Source organism: Helobdella robusta, assembly GCF_000326865.2.
Source record: "Helobdella robusta unplaced genomic scaffold HELROscaffold_2, whole genome shotgun sequence".
Taxonomy (NCBI): Eukaryota; Metazoa; Annelida; class Clitellata; order Rhynchobdellida; family Glossiphoniidae; genus Helobdella; species Helobdella robusta.
The window spans coordinates 2,034,072-2,053,983 of record NW_008704083.1 but is presented as its reverse complement, the minus strand read 5'-3'; the positions used below and the strand labels follow the sequence as shown (position 1 = coordinate 2,053,983).

Genomic DNA, 19,912 nt, shown 5'->3' with positions numbered 1-19,912 from the left:
TAAATTCCACCGATTTATTAGGGTTTATCAACTTATATTCAAATTTTTCAATTTGATAGTAAATTTTCATCAACGAGATTGAGTCTGTTACAAATTGAAACTATTTTTATTAACAAACATTTTATTAAAATTATTGCAGATAAATCTATTTTGACGCTAAACCGTCATCGTCAGTGTAGTTATTTACTGATTTAAAATTATAGTTTTAACATTATTAAAAATATATATAAATAAATTCGAAAAAAGAACATAAAATCTAACGAAAAATTTTAACAACGAAAAACTTATTTTTTTTTATATATTTGAACGATGGTTGTCAAGATGACAGCAACAGCGTCAAAATTGTGAGACGCGAAATTAGTACAATTTATTATTATTATCATTGTTATTGCGACTTGTTCAAATCGCTCCGACCTGACATCGCCGTCCGCAACAAAAATACGATCGAAATGCTCGAATTGACCATTTACCATTAAACAAACTTTATCAAATTTAAACAATATAAAATGAACAAATTTTCAAACAATTTGAAAAATAACATTATAGATGATTTTAAACATTTAAATATTTTAATTAAGACTTCTGAAATATCGCCTATCGGCTTTTAGAATCCTTTTATTCTCTCTCCGATCGATATTAAATGAACTGACCATTTTAGATTAAGCTTAACTAATAATGTAATAGCGTCATCATGAGCAATATATTTCGACAGAAACAATGCATGATCAAGTTTTTACCTCTTTTGTACTTCTTTTTATCATCAATGTACTTATCTCAAGATAACAAGCAATGATGACTATTCGTATTATTCTATAATTTTTAATTATATTTACCTGATTTTGTTTTCGGGCATACGTCTGAATATCAGTTTTTGAATAATAAAAGAGTTCACATTGTTATTATTATCATTGTCATTATTATTATTATTATTTTTATATTATATATATATATAATATTATATATAATATAATATTCTTACAAAATAAATCAACAAACAACCCGACAACAAACGCCTCAATCAACCAGTTGAAAAAAGACTTAATGAAATTAAAGGCGCAGAATGGTAAAAATGTCGTCAGCGAAAAAATATCACAACTAAACAAAATCATTCGCAATAAATTGAAATTAAATTCGTCAAATAAAATGTTTTCCAACTAAACTACATCTCAATTTAATAATAACTTTTGGAAAACATGCAAGTCAACATTTTCAGCATCTGCAAAAGTACCTCCGCAATTCAATGTGATCGACGGAGAAAATTTTTTCCGCAAAGGTCTGTCAGCGGAGTCACTCACTACTCACTACATTCAAATTCCCTGATTGGAGTCCACTCTAACCCGTAACTTTCATTCACAGGCGATCTTGAACAACCAACGTACAATGAAATCGCTGCCATCGTTCGGAGCCACACCGTGTCCGCTCGACCAAATTTCAACAATTGCCCTGAAAAGGTGTCCAATACTTCGCACATATCGTCACAAATTAATAGTTAAATGTTGGAACGCTACAACAATTCCATCCTGCTGGCGTAACGGTTTAACGATTTTATCTACAAGAAAGGGGATACAGCCGACCCAGCCAATTTCCGCCCAATTACACTCCAACCAGTTCTATACAAAATATTTTCAACTTTAATAAAAAATAGATTATACAACTTTCTTCAAAAAATAAATTTATCAACACAGATACACAGAAAGGCTTCTACCCAACTATAGATGGTCTAGCTGAACACACACAAATGCTAACTCATTTGATGAAATATGCGAAAAACATCAAAGATCGATAATTGTTGCTCTGCTGGATCTTTGCAATGCCTTCGGCAAAACCTCATCAACTCGGTTTTAAAATATCATGTCCCTCATCTATTTCATGCTTTAATTCTATCCATATAACACAATATCCGTGTCAATCAACACAATATCCGTGTCAATCAACGATAAACTTACATCTTTGCTACCGGTTAGAAAAGGAGTTCTACAAGGAGACCCATGATCTCCTTAATTATTTAACATTTGCTTGAATCCTCTAATGATAGTCTTGGAGAATCAAAAATATAAGCAATGTGGTTATCTATGGGGGCTGGCATGTGAGGTAAAATCTAGAACATGGTTGCAATTTACCGATAATACGGCTGTTATATCAGATACCATGATGAATGTGCAGAGATTGATTGACTTGAATCAGGCCTGGTGCAAATGGTCTGGAATGCAGATGAGGGTAGACAAGTGCTGCGTGTTTGGAATGAGGAAGAGAGAGGGCTCATACGATCAGTTTCTGTCAAGACTGTCGGTTGACAATGTGCCCATTTCGACTGTAGACTTGGGCTCGGATTTCAAATACCTGGGTAAAATATATGATGCGGAATTGAAGGATATAAAGGCCAAAGAAAAGTTGGTTTCCAAATTAACACGGCTGCTGAAGATCATGACTAATCTTGAGGTTCCGGCACAAATGAAGTTGCAAATTCTAAGAAGATTCATACCTTCACAATTAAAATTTGAGTTACTGAGCTACAGTTTCTCCCTGACATGGATTGCAAACACTTTAGACAACTTAGAAGTTGAAGCAGTTAGAAATTGTCTAACAATGCCAATCAGCGGCTGTGTATTAGAGATTGAGAGTTGGAGGCCAAAACATTGTTTCGTTCAAGGATTCTGCGCTGAAAATGAGAATCAAACTCCAAAACTATTTTAAAACCAGGTGCGAATTCAGAAATTTGATGTCTTTGGAGAGAGACGGCAATAGATTACAAAAAAGGCGGACACCTTGCTTTCAGAATCGGTCTCAGCATCTCAGTCACTGAAAAGCTTCGAAAAAAGCTGAATAGATGCCTGTTGGAATTACATTGTTTCTCTGCTAAGTCAAGGTGCCCTTATCAAATCGGTATCAGCAACAATATCTCCATTTCAAATAACACATTGGTCCAAGAAATAAGATACGCTTCCCGATACGCTCTACAAATTTGCGAAAAAGTGTGTCGTTCAACAACTACCGACCAACGCAAATCTCCACAGATGGGGAAAAGCACAGGATGCTCTATGTCCTTTTTGTAATGCGCAGCAGACAAACAAACATGCAATGTCCAATTATGGGTCGGTGGCAGCTCTGTCAAAATATACTGAGAGACATAACAAAATTCTATTAGAGATAGTTAACTGGTTGATATCATGTCGTTCTACAGACTGCCTAATATTCGCGGATATAGTACCCTACCGATGTCACAGCTGTTCAGCATCCTCCTACCGGACTTTACCATTCTACGCGACCAAAAGATAGAAGTAGTCCAACTAACGGTGTGCAACGAGACGAATCTGATCTAGTCCAAAACTTACAAACAATCAAAGTACAGCAATAGCTTAAAATCATGCTTGAACGCCAACTATAAAAATTATTCTATTTTATTGAAAACATTTGAAGTTACTCTGATTGAATTTTGTAATACTGTTAATTTGACATTGATTAAAACTAATTGACCTATATCATTAACAGCTAAAACAGTTGACTTAGTTATTAAATCGTCGCATGCCATTTATTGCAAAAGGAAAACTGTATAACCATTTTTAAATAAACTACCTCGAGCACTTACCCTAGATAATGCGCATTGTGGTTTTATTATACTGTACAATGAAATTCTATTTATTTTTTTATTTCATTTTACCTATTGATTTATTGATAATAAAAAAGTTTTAATTGTTATTATTATAATTATTTAACTCCGCCAACTTACACCGAGATCACAGTAATTGTCAGGAAAAGCAAAACGAAGGCATCTTGTCCACTAGACCAAATTTCAATCATAACTCTCAAAAGATGCACAATATTAAGAACGTATCTTTCCAAATTGTTTGCAATGTGTTGGCGCTATTGCTATACAACAATTCCATAATGCTGGCGTAGAGGATTGACGGTCTTGATCTACAAAAAGGGTGATGCAACTGAGCCATCCAATTTCCATCCGATTACTCTTCAACCAGTACTCTACAAATTATTTTCAACTTTTATAAAATCAAGACTCCACAATTTTTTTGACAAAAACAACTTCGTCCAAAAAAAATTATTCAAAAGGGCTTCTACCCAACTATTGATGGACTAGCCGAACACACCCAATGCTAACTCATCTATTAAAAAATGCCAAACGTCATCAACTTACAATTGTTGCATTATGCTGCTCTTTTGGAATGAGTAAGAAAGATAGCACCTATGATCAGTTTTTGCAACGACTAACGATTGATGATGTACAAATCCCTAACGTGAAAATTAGCCAATATTTTAATCTTTTACATATCTAGGCAAGTTACACGATTATAAATACAAAGACTCCAAAGCAAAAGGCGAGTTAAAGTCAAAAGTGATTCAGCTGTTGGAAGGAATTTCAAAGTTAAATGTGGGCCCACAGCAAAAACTACAAATTCTAAGAAGATTTGTTCCCTCCCAGCTGAATTTTGAACTTCGCAGCTACAGCTTCTCGTTGACTAGGATAGCGGAAAACCTGGATAATTTATTGTCCGAAACTGGCTAGACATGCCAATTAGCGGCTGTGTAGCAGAACTTAATTCGTTGCCAGCAAAGATTGGAGGCCAATACATTATGTTGCAAAAAGATGCCACAGAAAAAGCGAGGTTAAAGATGCTCAACTATTTCAAAACTAGTCAAAACAAGAAGATTCAATGATCATACAAACAATCGACAATCGATAATATCAAGATCGGCAACACACTCACAAAATCAGGTTTTCTAAAATTATCGCTCAAACAATTAGAAGAAAAAAAATTGAATTGTTTCAACCATGTCATTTCGCTGGAAAGTCAGGGCACAATTATCTCCAAAATAAAAAACGTCATCAAAGCTAAAAACATCTTTCGTTGAACAAAAACTACAGAAAATCTTGTTGGAGCCATCTTCAAATTTGCTAGGAAATATTTAGTGCAGCAACTGCCGACAAACGCTAATTTATTTAGATGGGGCAAAACACCAAGCCCTCAATTTCCTCTCTGTGGCTCTCGGCAGACAAATAAGCATGTGGTTTCTAACTGTAGTTCCACCTCCTCTCTAGCAAGATGCACCGAAAGACACAACAAGATTTTAGCCGCAATCACCAACCGATTGAAAGTATGTGCGCCTGCCAATTGTCGGTTATTTGCAGATTTGAAATTTGACGGTGTTCAGCCTATATCGGATCGGTTGAACACCCGACATAGCCATACTGTAAGACGACACAGTCGAGATTTTGGAGTTAGCGCTGTGTCATTAAAGCAACCTAGAATCATCCAGACAGTATAAGATAAATAAATATTCCGTATTTAAATGATTATTTATTACCCTGGATTTGAATAAAAGAGTTCTCATTACTATTATTACTATAATTCTTTTTATTATTTTGTCATTATTATCTTGTCTGATTTTGGTTTTTTTTTTATTCCAATACACTAGATCTGACCATCCAGCTGGTATTGTTCTGTCTGTTATTATAGTGACATCCCACATTAATGTGACTTCTGTTGTTTTGACAATTTTTTCTGGTTTGTGTCATAGTATTTCTCAGCTACCGTATATCCAACTTCTTTACACACCTCCAAATGTATGTAGCTTGCCACTTTGTTGTGTCTATCTATTAAAATATTCAGTTGGTGCCAGAGCAGAGCATTCAGCTATACGTTCAATGAATTCTTCTAATTTATGACACATTCCGCATGAAGCACCTATCACATTCTCTTTCAAAATTAAGATATTCAGTTTGCTTTTGACATTCATGATTTTGTCTTTTTCTTTAATATATCTGAACTTTACAACTATTTTTTCATTCGTCACTGTTGTTAAATTAGTAGTAGTATTTTTCTGATATTTTTCTTGCTTCCTTTTGTAACAAATATTTTTTCCATTTCATCAGTTATTTGTGAATATTTTATGAAAGAATCATTTTTATTTTTGACATATTCTGCTAATTTTATGATTGATTGTTCATAAGTTGTCATTACTTCGAAAAAACCTCTTCCACCATTTTTTCTATCAATGTATAATCTATGCTTATCTGCTTTTGGGTAACATTGCATCTCCTTGGAATATTCCCCTTGTCCCCTTGTTATTTTGATTATTCCTGAACTAAAACATGCTTTTTTATGCCATAACATCAAAATCGTTCTCCATTGATTGTTCTATAAAATTGATGATAAAATTAGAAATGCCGTCGTGATTTGATGAGCGGGAGTTTTTTAATTTGAGACAACGTAATATTAAAAATTAATAAAGTACGTTCAAAAATTAGTTACTAAATTAATTTTATCATAATTTAGAACATTGATATTTAAGTCACCCAGTATATAAGCATTCTTATGTTTCAAATTTTTACCAAGTCTAATTAAGCTAGAAAAATGTTCAATGTTTGTGCATGTGTCAGAATTAGGAGGCCTATACAATACAATTACAACAATATTATTTTAAACCTTGATAAAAGCTCTACTCCTGTGGATTGATAATCATTTGAAGCTACACTAAATTCATCAAGAATATGGTACTTAAGGTCGTTGCGTAAAAATAAACCAACACCACCACCCCGCTTAAGTGGCCTGTTTATATATAAAAAATTATAGTTTGAAATTCTTATCAACGGAGCACCAGCCTCACTCAGCCATGTCTCTGTGTTTGCAATTATGTTAAATTTTAAATTAATTTGTTCCAACAGGAGTTCAATGGAATCTAATTTGCTACAAATACTTGTAGCATTGATGTGCAACATATTACAATTAAAGCTTTTATCGAAAAATGATGCATTAAATTTTTCAATAGAGAAATAATTAAATGTGTTTTCCATTAGATTAAAAAAATTATTGTCCGGGTCTAACTCTGATTCTCAAACTATTTTTAACAAGAGAGTTTGCACCATGGTTTTTCTCGGTCTGACCATTTTGGGCACTGACGTCTTTTGTTTTTTCTGACTGAAGCGCCACTCACGGACGATAATATTTTTTGGCATTATTTCAGGATTTTTTATTTTTAAACTGTCCGTTGGTTGAGTTAGGGTTAGACTATAAACATTGTCGATTCCTCATTGTCGTTTTTTGGAGTTTCTTGATTGTTGCTTGTTGACGTGTTGTTCACGCTTCAAAACTGGGAAGCAAGAAATGACGTTGATGTCGTTTGACGTTAGGAACTCAACATCCTTTTTGTAGCACTTGCGAATGTAGCTAATGCGAGGACGTTTTTATTATCAGTGGTTTGTTCGCTTGGAGTCTCAAATTATTGACAACGCTCCACCAATAATTTTGGTTGGTGCTTTCTTTGGGACGTCAGTATTAAGTTCGACGGCGTTGTTACTATTGGTTTAACTGCGAGTGGTGCTGCTGTTGTCTGAACGTGGACGCTTATTTTTGCGCAGTACGAGACTGGACGGTAAGTTCTCCACTGGTGTTTTCACTCTATTTGACCATAGGTTTTTATTCTGTAGCATGTTGACTTGCTGCGCGTTGTTTGTCGCTGGTATTTTGTTGTTGACATTTTTACTATTTTTGTTTACATACATACATACATACATACATACATACATACATACATACATACATACATACATACATACATACATACATACATACATACATACGTACGTACGTACGTACGTACGTACGTACGTACATACATACATCATACGTACATACGTACATACATACATACATCATACATACATACATCATACATACATAAATACATACAATCCCCTAAAATCCACTCTGACCAAGTGATGGAAAGCTAAGTCCTTTGACTCAAATACTTTCATGGTGGCCCTATACCGTGAATCATTGGCCGTTCAAAGCGCTGAAAAGAAAACTAATAAAAGCTTGTGATGCAAGTATGCACCGTAAGCATTATGTAGACGGGGAATCATCATTTCACTGGTGGAATGGCAATATAGATGCACTTCGAAAACAATGTCTTAAAGCGGGAAGAGCATTACAGCATGCCTGAAAGGAAGTAAATTACTTGAAATTAAAAGCAGTGTACAAGAAGACTCGCCTAGAACTCAACAAGGCTATTAAAAGTAGTAAAAGAAAATGCTGGTTGGAGCTCATCAACGAAGTGGAAAAAGATCCATGGGGCCGGCCATACAAATCGGTTTTGCTACATTTGAAAGGACAACCAATGCCTTCGCCCACATGCCCACAACTTTTAAAAAAGATTGTGGTTAAATTTGTTTCCTTAACAAAATAGGAACTCTAATTGCACAAAACAATATGAGACTACCGATGTTCCACTAGTCACGTAAACTCAATTGATGGAAGCCTGGAGCAGAATCAAAAATAATAAAGCTCCGGGTTTAGATGGAATTCTTAACAATGCCTTGAAGACAGCTCTAAAAGAGGCACCGGAACTATTCCTGGATGTATATAACGCATGTTTTAAAGAGGGAGTATTTCTAGATAGATGGAAGCAACAGAGGCTGGTTTTCATTCCTAAAAGGAAGAAGCCGCTGGAAGACCCATCATCTTACCGCCTATTATGTATGCAGGACACAGCTAGGAAAATATTGGAAAAAATTATCTACCAAATGATTGAACAAAAAGTAGATCCCCAATTGATTGACAACCAGTTTGGTTTTCGGAAAGGCCGCTCAACGTTAGATGCTGTCGGAAGTTTAGTTCAAAAAGCTAGGGATGCCATTGCAAAAACAAAGAACGGAGGAAAATTGAAGTATTGTCTGGTGACCAGGTTGGACATTAAAAATGCCTTTAACTTTTTCAATTGGGACTGCATTCTGCATGCTCTTGATGAGTTGGATGTGACATTATTCTTACAACGAATGGTAGCAAGCTATTTCATAGAAAAAATACTGAGGTATGACACAAAAGCAGGACCACAAAAATACAACGTTGCGAGGGGAGTATCTCAGGGCTCAGTACTAGGACCTCTCCTGTGAAATATTATGTATAACGGCCTGCTGAGATTGAAACTGCTATCGGATGCCAGCTTAATGGCATAGGCGGATGATGTGGCCATGGTTGTCGTCGCGAAGCATCGCAAAGAAATAGAATACATTTTTAACATCTTTTTTGCAAAAATTATTGAATGAATGAATTCAGTCCATTTGGAACTGGCAAAACACAAGACGGAAGCGGTGCTTATTACAGGAAGAAGGCAGGCAAAAATCATTACACTGTCACTTAGAGAACAGAAAGTAACGACACAGCCCTACATACGGTATTTGGGGGTGATGATTGATAGTCGACTTAATTTTAAACAGCAAGTTGAACAGGATGCCAGCTTAATGGCATAGGCGGATGATGTGGCCATGGTTGTCGTCGCAAAGCATCGCAAAGAAATAGAATACATTTTTAACATCTTTTTTGCAAAAATTATTGAATGGATGAATTCAGTCCACTTGGAACTGGCAAAACACAAGACGGAGGCGGTGCTTATTACAGGAAGAAGGCAGGCAAAAATCATTACACTGTCACTTAGAGAACAGAAAGTAACGACACAGCCCTACATACGGTATTTGGGGGTGATGATTGATAGTCGACTTAATTTTAAACAGCAAGTTGAACATGTGTGCACTAAAGCAACTAAAGTGAGAGTAGCCCTGTGAAGATTAATGCCTAATGTGGGAGGTCCAAAACAGAGCAGGATGGTGTTACTGTCTTCTGTAGTCACGTCGATATTAACTTATGGGATTCCAGTCTGGGCCGATGCACTCACAACCCATGACATGCAAAGAAAACTTTCGTCGTTTTATCGAGGAAGGGCTCTGAAAATTACATGCGCTTTTTGCACGGTTTTTGAAGCAATTTGTGTTATTGCTGGCGTGTTACCCTTTATAGAACTGGCCAGTAAAAAGTAGATTTTATATCAACGAAGTAAAACAACTACCCTGAACAAAGATGAACTCAGAATAGAGGAGCGACCATATAGCATGCAACGATGGCAAATACTATGGGACTCAGCAACAACTGGCAGGTGGACATACCTACCGTCTCATGCCGCAAATTGATGTTTGGCTAAACCGAAACTATGGTGAAGCTAACTACTACCTGACGCAGATGCTTTCGGGTCATGGAAGTTTTCGGGCGTACCTACATCGCTTCGGGCATTATGTTCCACAGAATGCCCATCCTGTCCATGAGAAAATGAAGATGCGGAACGCGCATTCTTCAAGTGCCCTCGCTTCCACAGGTCTAGAGAAACTTTGGAAACTGTTGTTCTCCACCAGAGAATCCAGCCAGAGAATATAATTAAAGCTATGCTCTCATCAAAAACTGGGTGGGATGCAATTAATGCTTTTGCGTTCGATATCCTTCAAAAGTTGCGCATCATAAAAAGGCAAAGGATAAATATTAATTAAAGATAGAAGGTTGAAGATAGTCATTCAAATGTTGCAATTTTCTTTAAAACAGCTAACCTTGGCCCTCTTTACTCTGTTTGATTATTTACCGATTGCAGGTTCGATTTCAGGAACAAGTAAGACCCAGGGCCTCCTGTAACATTGTAACTGGGTGACAAAAATGCTACCCAGCGTTGATTTTTTGTCGCCCAGTAATGTTGATTTCGTGCCACTGGATGACAGCAATTTTGTATTACAATTTAATTACGAGAAAATTGATTTTCAAAATTATAAAAGCTGGCTTCATACATTTATATATAAGCATATAAATCTGATGTATCAACCAACATCAATTAATTCGTTGTATGTTTTTTCAATCCTTATATATAAAATATCTTTGGTTGCTTTCCTTGACGAGACGACGGAGTACTATTTAAAAAATTTTCTGATTTAAATAATTACAACAACAATGGTTCAAATTTGAAGAATAGAGAAGTCTTTTTTCTTTTGTTAAATAAATATTTTGTTAAATAAATTATATTTTGATAGCATTTTTTTACAAATTTGAAAGTATTTCTCATAATTTCGCCGGGTAACGTCACTAATGACTAATCACACGTACGCGTAACGTAAACGAAACCAAACGTAAAAAACAGTTCAAAATTCAAAGGCACATAAATTTATAATTTGAAATGTATATAGATAATAGGGTTAAATGAAATCCTGACCGGTACAGAGAGATATTATCATTTGTGTCCAAGCATGAATTGAGCAGAGTTATTCAAGCATTGAAAATCGCAGACTGTGTCGCTCTGCAAATTGACAAATCTGTTGATAAATACAATGCTGACAGTCTGTTTGTTACTTCCCGATACATGGACAACACTAATTTTGAGATGAAAGCTAGTTTTCTTGGCAAATGCCACAGTGAGTTAAGAGGAGTAATTGGGATGGTCGATGCTTTGCAGAAACGTTTCCAGTATCTTAAAATTGAAGATGTCATTAAAGCAAAGATGGTGGGTCTCACGACAGATGGGGAAAATTCAAATACTGGACGTCACGGAGGGTTGTGGTTAAAGATGTCTGAGTATTTAGGGCACAACATGTTGACATTTTAGTGCATAGCTCACAAATCTGACCTGGCTTTTGAAAGCGTTGAAAACGTGGTTCCGGAGTTTCGTCATTGGTTAACAGATGTAAAAAATGTCGCTACTTATTTTCGTGGATCAAGCTACCGACAAGAAAACCTGCATGAAATTGCTGCAAGTTTGGGTGAGACTGCTAAACATTTTCCACGGCATCATGAAGTTCGTTTTGCGGAACACCTTGCCAATGTTGTACTTGCAGTTCTGTCTAATCATCAGATGATGTGCGCTCACTGGAAACAGTTGTACAACAAGATGAAAATAATGAAAAACAAAGCAAGAGGTTTTCTGAAGGATTGGTCCCAAACTTCATTCAACTTAAACATGAGTGCTGTTGCTTTGGATATCTTGCGACAGTTCACTTATTTACAAAAGGAAGCTCAACGCACGTTTATTACCTTGGCTGATTTGATGCAAAAACGCGACCACGTACTTCAGCGTCTTTCCATGATAATAAACAGTTCATATCCTGGGGGATATGAAAGAAAGTTACAAATTAATAGTGGACTTGCATCTACACAGTCACTGCAAACTGAAGCAAATGATAATCAATTTCAGAGAAATGTGACAAACTTGTATGTTACAACACGCAATAGAAATTTTGAAGCAGTGCGTCTTGAGGTAATCACATGTGCAAAAAACTTCCTTGAGAAAAGGTTGGATGTCGATCAGGATTTACAAGTAAAGGCAATGATTGATGTTGCCAATGCTGAAAATGCTGAAGCAATGATCAAAGCCGGTCGGCAAATTGTATCAGATATTTTTGGTGATAATTATGTTTCAGAATTTGTAGATGATGCTGTTGGTTACTATTCATCATTTGGTGCTTCATCTTTTAAGCCGCATGAAAGCAATACTGCCAAGTTGTACTTATTGCTACAAAAAACAACATCGTCGTCCCTTTTAAACAAGCTGGTTCAAACATTTCTTATAACTTGCCCTCACAGCATGATCACGGAACTGGTAATTTCATGGCATACAGAATTAAAAAGCGACCTTCGATCATCTATGTCGAGAAATACTGTGAATGACCGATTATGCATTGCTTTAAATGCTATAGGTACCGCAAATTTTGATCCTCGGCCAGTGGTGGCTGATTTTCTTTCTTCAAAAACGAGACGATCGACTCTACCAGATGATGAACTTTACCAAAACAGGGAATTTGTAAAAAAGTTTTTTAACACTGAAAATAACTTGTGATTAGCTAATTTAACATCAATTGTTTTTTTTTTGATACTGTGTCGTTAATAAAAATAATATCACTTATTTCAAATTGACAAAAGAGTTAGTGCATGTGCATTTTTAACGCATCAACATTTACATAAACAAAATCATGAACAATTTTTTATTGACAATTTAAATTAGACGTTTTGTCATTAGCACATTCCTGGTTCAAATTAGCTTATTCCTTAGGCTTGTAATCTGTTTTTTCCGCAAGATTGAAGAATTGTATTCTTCCATGAAAAAAACTTCATTTTCATTAGAAAGTTGATGCAATATCTATTAGGCACCCGTGATTTGAAAAAAATTGATACTATAATTATCATTTCCAAAACTTTTAAAACTTTGTCACCTAGTGAAAATTTCTTAGATGAGGCTCTGCTGTGTGAGAATGACTCTGTGTCCATTGTTCGATTTACCTCGGAGCAAATGCTTAATGTGGTTTGGCACGAGGTTTTCATTATAACAAATTTGGTTGAATGTTCTTGCCTATTTTGTATTAATTAATTTCTTTTGGGTTTGTTCAATAAGACGCAATTGTTGTAACTCAATTTTATTAAACTCGTCAACCATTTCGAACGGCTGACTTGTTATGTATGTATATATATATATATATATATTCAAATCATTTTCATATCATTTATTTAATGGAAAGCCAGATAAGTTAGAAATTTAATTTGTGGATAGGCCACCCTTAACTAAAATCATAACGTTCATGAAAAAGAAGTCAGATAGGTAGACTACATCAAATTTAATTATTTAACATAAACAGAAATTATTCTGTGCAAGCATAAAAACAAGTTTGATCATCACAAAAACTGAAACCTAGAAGGTGGTGTCGGGATCCAACTTGAAAAGTAAATTGGCAAATTTTTAGATTATTATATATAGATATTTGTACGGAAACAAATTAGACCATATTGTAGGTCCGTGCGTTTTGAACATGAAGAGATTAGTTTGAGTCGAGTTTTGTAGTTGTAAAAAAAGAGGGGTGTGTCTAGCTAAAGCAGTTTTAATTAAGTGACTTTGTGTATAAAAATTTGAAAATGTTTTTGGAAGCAAACTGTTCAGATATTTGAATACAAATATTGTAGAAGTATAAATGTAAAGAAGGTTAATGGTCATAATTTTATGCTTGATATAATAGGATTTTGTGTGTGAAAGAAGTTTGAGGTTAACGTTTTTGTGACAAATGTAGAATGAAAAGGTGACGTTTTGGGCTATTTCCCCATAAAGAATGCAGTAGGTCAGATAAGGTTAAATGAAAGCATGTGATCATGGACGATTGGTTTAGCTTATATTTAATTTTGTAGAAAAGGCCACAGTTTATTTATTTTGTCAATTATATTTAGTATAGGAAGATTTTAAAAAAGATTTTAGGTAATTGTTATTCCTAAAAATTTCGTGAAAAAAACTTTTGTTATTGGAACGTTGTTTATTTTGAGGTTTAGGTCATGAGTAATTTTCGGTTCAAATATCATCTACTGAGATTTTGTGTCGTTTAATTTTAATCTGTTGGATAAGAACCAGTCAGAATATTTTGTAAGCTTAAGATTTATTGCATCGGAGGATGTGGAGATATTTTCCGGAGTAAAAATTAGATTCGTGTCATCCGCGTACAGTATGCATTTGGTAGCGGAGAAACATTGCCAGTGTTATTTATTTAAACAAGAAATAATAAAGGTCCTAGAATTGAACCTTGAGGTACTTCCTTTGTTATTAAAATTTTGAAAAAACAAAAATTTTCAATGTAAACATATTGATGACGAGAATTCAAATAACTACCGAACCAGTCAAGAGCGGTTTCTCTAACACCGTAATGATTAAGTTTTTTCAATAGTATATTATGATCAATCATATCGAAAACTTTGGAAAGATCAAGGAATATACTTATCGAAAGTCTTTTGTCATTTAAATGGTTTAAGATATATTGAGATAAATCCAGAAAAGCCAGCTCAATAGAGAGCTTCAGGTGAAAACCGTGCTGATTATATTGATAGTATTACTGATAATACTGATAGTATTGTGAAGATTGAAAAAAGAAAATAGCCTGTTGAACATAATTTTTTCAAGAATTTTAGACATTAGTGATAGGAGAGATATTGGTCTGTAATTATTTACATCCTCTTTATTTCCTTTTTTATAGACATAAATAATTTTTGAAGTCTTGAAATGTTCAGGAAATATACCAGTTTCTAGTGACAAATTAAAAATATGTAGTAATGGCTCTATTAAATTATTAATTATATTTTTAACAAGAAACATACCAAGGCCGTCGTCCGCATAACTTTTCTTTCCTTTCAGTTTACTAACGGTAGAAACCATTTGTGCCTATCAACTGAGTATAAGGGGATAGTGTTGATGTTAAGTGGTGGCATAAGAGATATTGGATTAGTTATAGTTATTGATGAGTTTTAAGTTTTCATTGCCTGAGTTGAAAAAAATTATTATTCGGGATATCACAAATGTTACTTTGTTGTCTGTTACTTGATTGTTAATTTTAAATTTTGAGATTGAAGATCCAGAAACTCTTTTATTTAAGGCTTCTTTAATTAAATTCCATTTGTTGCTAATATCTCCGGGATTATTGAATTTTTTAATATAGCAATCACGTTCAGCTTTTCTTTTAACCATCGTGAAATAATAGCGATGTTTTTATATTACAGTATATTTTCAGGTGTAAGGTTTTTTAGACTATATAATTTGTTTTTTCTTTTAGATGATTTTAAAACATAAGTGTTGATCCAGCAGTTTTTCTTTGAAAGTTTGAAAAAGTTTCAAAAGTGTTTATAGTCTTTTGTAAGATTGAGTAAAATTTTGAGCAGCAATTGTTTACATTATTAAAAATTAACACCGTTGACCAGTCTTGTTTGTTTAAAAAATTGTTTATACGACTGATTGCATCAAAATTAATATTTCTAAATGGCTTGACCTTGAGTGTTTTAACCCTAACCCTAAACCTAAGAAAGTTTGTATATTATATATATATTTATTTATTTATTTACAAATCTAACAGACCACTTACCCAGAATAGTAAAAATATAATCTGATTTCCACAAAAAAAATAACGTAACGTCATGAAAAATGTACAGATCTATATAAAAATGTTAATGCCGATATCATCAATCAACGTCATCAAATTAATCGTCAAAACTAAGGTTGAAACCAATAATATATGAGTGTTAATGACAGTATCATCGTCATCCACAAACATTAAAATAAACTAAAGAAAAATGTAGTTGAAATCATGATAAATAAGGATAAGACAACAAAAAGTTCAACGTTAGTTGACTCCAATCGATAACATTGATGCAACATTTAATATCGTAATCATTTTATAGTAATTGTATAATAAATTTTACAAATAATAATATCATAGTTATTTGATTATTAAATATGTAGTGTTATAATACTCGCTGTCGTAACCGGTTTACGATGCGACGGGTTCAAATCCTCGATTGAATAAAATACTCCAAACAGTTATTAAACTTTATTTACAGAAGAAATCAACTATTATTAGTTATTAAACTTTATTTACAGAAGAAATCAACTAATCGTTTATTTCCAGTAAATTCACACTAACGCAACAATTAACTTTAAATACTTTCAAAATCTATCGCTATGACAACGTCAACAAACAAATCAAATATCGCTTTAAATAATTCATCGAATCGCTATTCACAAAATCACGAATTTCACTAATCACAAATATCACTAATCACAAATATCACCAATCACAAATATCTTGCGACGTGCGCTTATATACTCTTCGCAAGCGTCGTTTCTAGATTCTTCCCGATGGTCCGATTCCAGCATACTCTAGAACGTTCCAGTCACTAGAACATTCTAGAATACGCTAGAATCTAGTGCGTTCGGTAGCACGGTTATAACATTACCCCCTTCTTAGTTCTGTTCGTCCCGAACAGCTTTCGTTCCGGTGTCATTCAACGTTCGACGTCATTCAAGCGGGTGATGACTTGATAAGGTCCTTCCCACCCTCGCTGGAGCTTTGGAGAACGTCCTTTCTTCCGCTGTGGGTTGTACAGCCAAACTAACTCGTCGACAGCAAAACCGCCACTGCTTCCTTTCAAGTCGTATCTGGTTTTGGCCGCCTCCGTGTTTTTCATAATTTTAAAGCGTACGTAACGGTGGATATGGTTTAATCGCTGTCGAAGATTATCCACGTATTCTGTTAATGGTTGGTGTGGTTCGGGTGGTACGCCATATTTCACATCAGCTGGAGTTCTTAAGGTAGTCCCAAACAGAACTCTTGATGGCGTTTCTCCAGTAGTTGTGTGGATAGCACTCCGGTATGCCATAAGAAACAATGGTATATGACGATCCCAATCCCGTTGATTTTCGTCGACTACTTTAGCCAGATGTTCAATCAGGGTTTGGTTGAATCGTTCCACCATACCGTCAGACTGTGGGTGAAGAGGTGTCGTTCGAGTTTTGTTTATACCTAGCAGCTTGCACATTTCACCAAACAGTTGTGACTCAAAATTTCGACCTTGATCTGAGTGGAGTTCCAATGGGACACCATATCGACTAATCCAATTGAGTACAATTTCCTCAGCGACGGTACATGCTTCTTGGTTGGGTATTGGAAACACCTCAGGCCATTTGCTGAAATAGTCCGCTACAACCAGAATGTAACGGTTTCCATAATCTGATACCGGAAAGGGTCCAGCAATATCTATAGCAATCCGTTCAAAGGGAACACCAACATTGTAGATTTGCATTGCTCCTTTTAGCCTTCTTTTGGGTCCTTTGACTGAAGCGCATGTGTTACATTTTCGACACCAGCTCTCTACATCTTCTCTAACGTGAAGCCAGTAAAATCCTTCTCGTATTTTGTCAAGGGTCTTGTTCACTCCTAAATGTCCCCCAGAAGGGCCGCCATGCATTTCATCAAGGATTTCGGTCGTTCTATTTCTTGGTATTACAACTTGCATGCGGTGTTTTGATCCATCAGCTGATTCCCATTTTCGTTTCAGCAAATCCCCTTCCAAATACAAAGAGTCCCACTGAGCCCAATAACCCTTTAACACGGCACTATATTCTGAGATGCTTTGCGAGTCCGGTTGCTTGCCCTCCTTCTTCCATGTGATTAGATGTTGTAGGTCCTCATCCGCAAACTGTGCATCAGCAAGATCCGTCGGTGTCCAACCGTCATCCGCTGATATTGTTGTTGCTCTTATGTCTTCCGATTGTATCTTCTCCTCGTGACGACAGCAGTATTTGCATCCTGGTAAACATGGTCGACGTGAGAGAGCATCAGCATTACTATGAGTTGTTCCTTTGCGGTGCACGATCTCGAAGTCGTACATTTGTAAACGCTCCAACCATCAGGCCATCTGTCCTTCAAGATCCTTGAAGTTGAGGAGCCATCTTAACGCTGCATGATCAGTTCGGAGAAGAAATTTCTGTCCATAAAGGTACTTGTGGAAGTGTTTTGTTGCATTGACTATTGCTAGTAACTCCTTCCTGGTCACACAATAGTTTCGTTCGGGTTTTGTGAATCCTCTGCTATAATACGCTAGCACCTTTTCTTCTCCGTCTATATGCTGTGACAAAACGGCTCCGATTCCGTTGTTACTTGCATCAGTATCTAACACGAACGTCTTGCCACGAACTGGATATGCTAGCAAAGGAGCATCACATAGTTCAACTTTTAACTTTTCAAATGCTGAGTCGCATAGGGTATTCCAGTTGAAAACTCGGTCCTTCTCGGTAAGTTGGTGGAGAGGTCTGGAAACTTTTGCAAAATCCTTTACAAAACGTCGATAGTACGTTGCCAATCCCAGAAAACTGCGCAATTCATTTTTATCCTTTGGAGTTGGCCAGTCTTTCACAATTTCTATCTTGCTGGGATCGGTTCGAACTCCATCTGAAGATACCACATGTCCCAAATAGTTAACTTCTTTAGAAAATAACCTGCACTTTTTTAACGTTCAGCTTTAAATTTGCCACCCGAAGTCTTGTGAAGATCTCCCGTAAGTTTTCGACGTGTTGATCAAATGTTCTTCCTAGAACAATTATGTCGTCTAAATAGACAAGACAGGTTTTCCAGTTAAGACCTTGCAATACACATTCCATCAGTCGCTCGAATGTAGCTGGAGCATTGCACAATCCAAATGGCATGACGGTGAATTGCCACAACCCCGATCCGATAGAAAACGCTGTCTTTTCGCGATCGTTCTTGTCGATTTCTACTTGCCAGTATCCGCTTTTCAAATCAAGCGTAGAGAACCAACTTGAGCCAGATAGGGTGTCCATGATGTCATCAATCCTCGGTAACGGATAGCTGTCCTTTTTAGTCACATCATTTAACTTCCTATAATCAACGCAAAAACGGGTAGTGCCGTCCTTCTTCTTTACCAAAACAACTGGCGAAATCCAGGGACTTAATGACGGTTCGATGACGCCTTGATTCTGCATTGTCGTTATCATTTCGTTTACTTCTGTTTGTTTTGCTAGAGGAAGACGTCGTGGTACTTGTCGGATCGGTTTCGAATCCTGAGTATCAATTCGGTGAGTTACCAGAGCTGTTTTACCTTGGTCATTGTCACCGGTAGAAAACACGTCTGCAAAATCAGCAATCAACGCCTCGGCTTTTAGACGGTCTTCTTGATACAAATTAAGCTCATCCAGTAGATTTTTGGTAAGTTCTTTGAGTCTATCTTTGTCAGTTGGTAGAACCTTTTCCTGTTGCTCCACATCTAATGATTTCATCAAATTTATTGATTGGCAATTACCTATTTCCTCGCCTTTTTTAATTTTAATAGTGTGTTTAGCGGTATTCATTATTCTGACAGGAATAAGACCATTTTTGTTCGCTTCTACAAGGCATTTTCCAATGACCGCGTTCTGTACATTTGTCGTTGAGGTTGGCTCCATCAAATAGAACTGGTGGCCCCCAGGATCGCAATTCAACTTGCCCCATACGATGTTTTCAGATGATTGAGGTAGTTCCATGTCACAATCGACTGTTACTCGAATGCATTTTTCGTCGCTATCCCCCATTATCACTTCTGTATTTCTCCATCTAAGAATGCGTTTTTCTAAGTCAATTTTGAACCCATATTTTGTCAGAAAGTCGACACCTATTATGCATTCGTCGATGATATCCGCGACTAAGAATGTACCTTCGAATAACAAGTCGCCTAGCTGAACAGTACGGAGAATCTTTCCGTAGACTGGTGCTGTTCCTCCGGTAGCTGTTCGAAGGATGTATTGT

At 35.8% G+C, this 19,912-nt stretch overlaps 1 protein-coding gene across 1 annotated transcript; it reads left to right on the top strand.

Moving 5' to 3' along the window:
* Nucleotides 1-10,910: 10,910 nt before the first annotated feature.
* HELRODRAFT_160114 (hypothetical protein) lies at nt 10,911-12,651 on the top strand (the record flags this gene model as incomplete). The annotated part of the gene is made up of 3 exons (XM_009017128.1): nt 10,911-10,924; nt 11,043-11,322; nt 11,425-12,651. 3 exons carry the CDS (start codon nt 10,911-10,913, stop codon nt 12,649-12,651), a joined length of 1,521 nt encoding a protein of 506 aa, XP_009015376.1.
* Between the last annotated feature and the right edge of the window lie 7,261 nt (nt 12,652-19,912).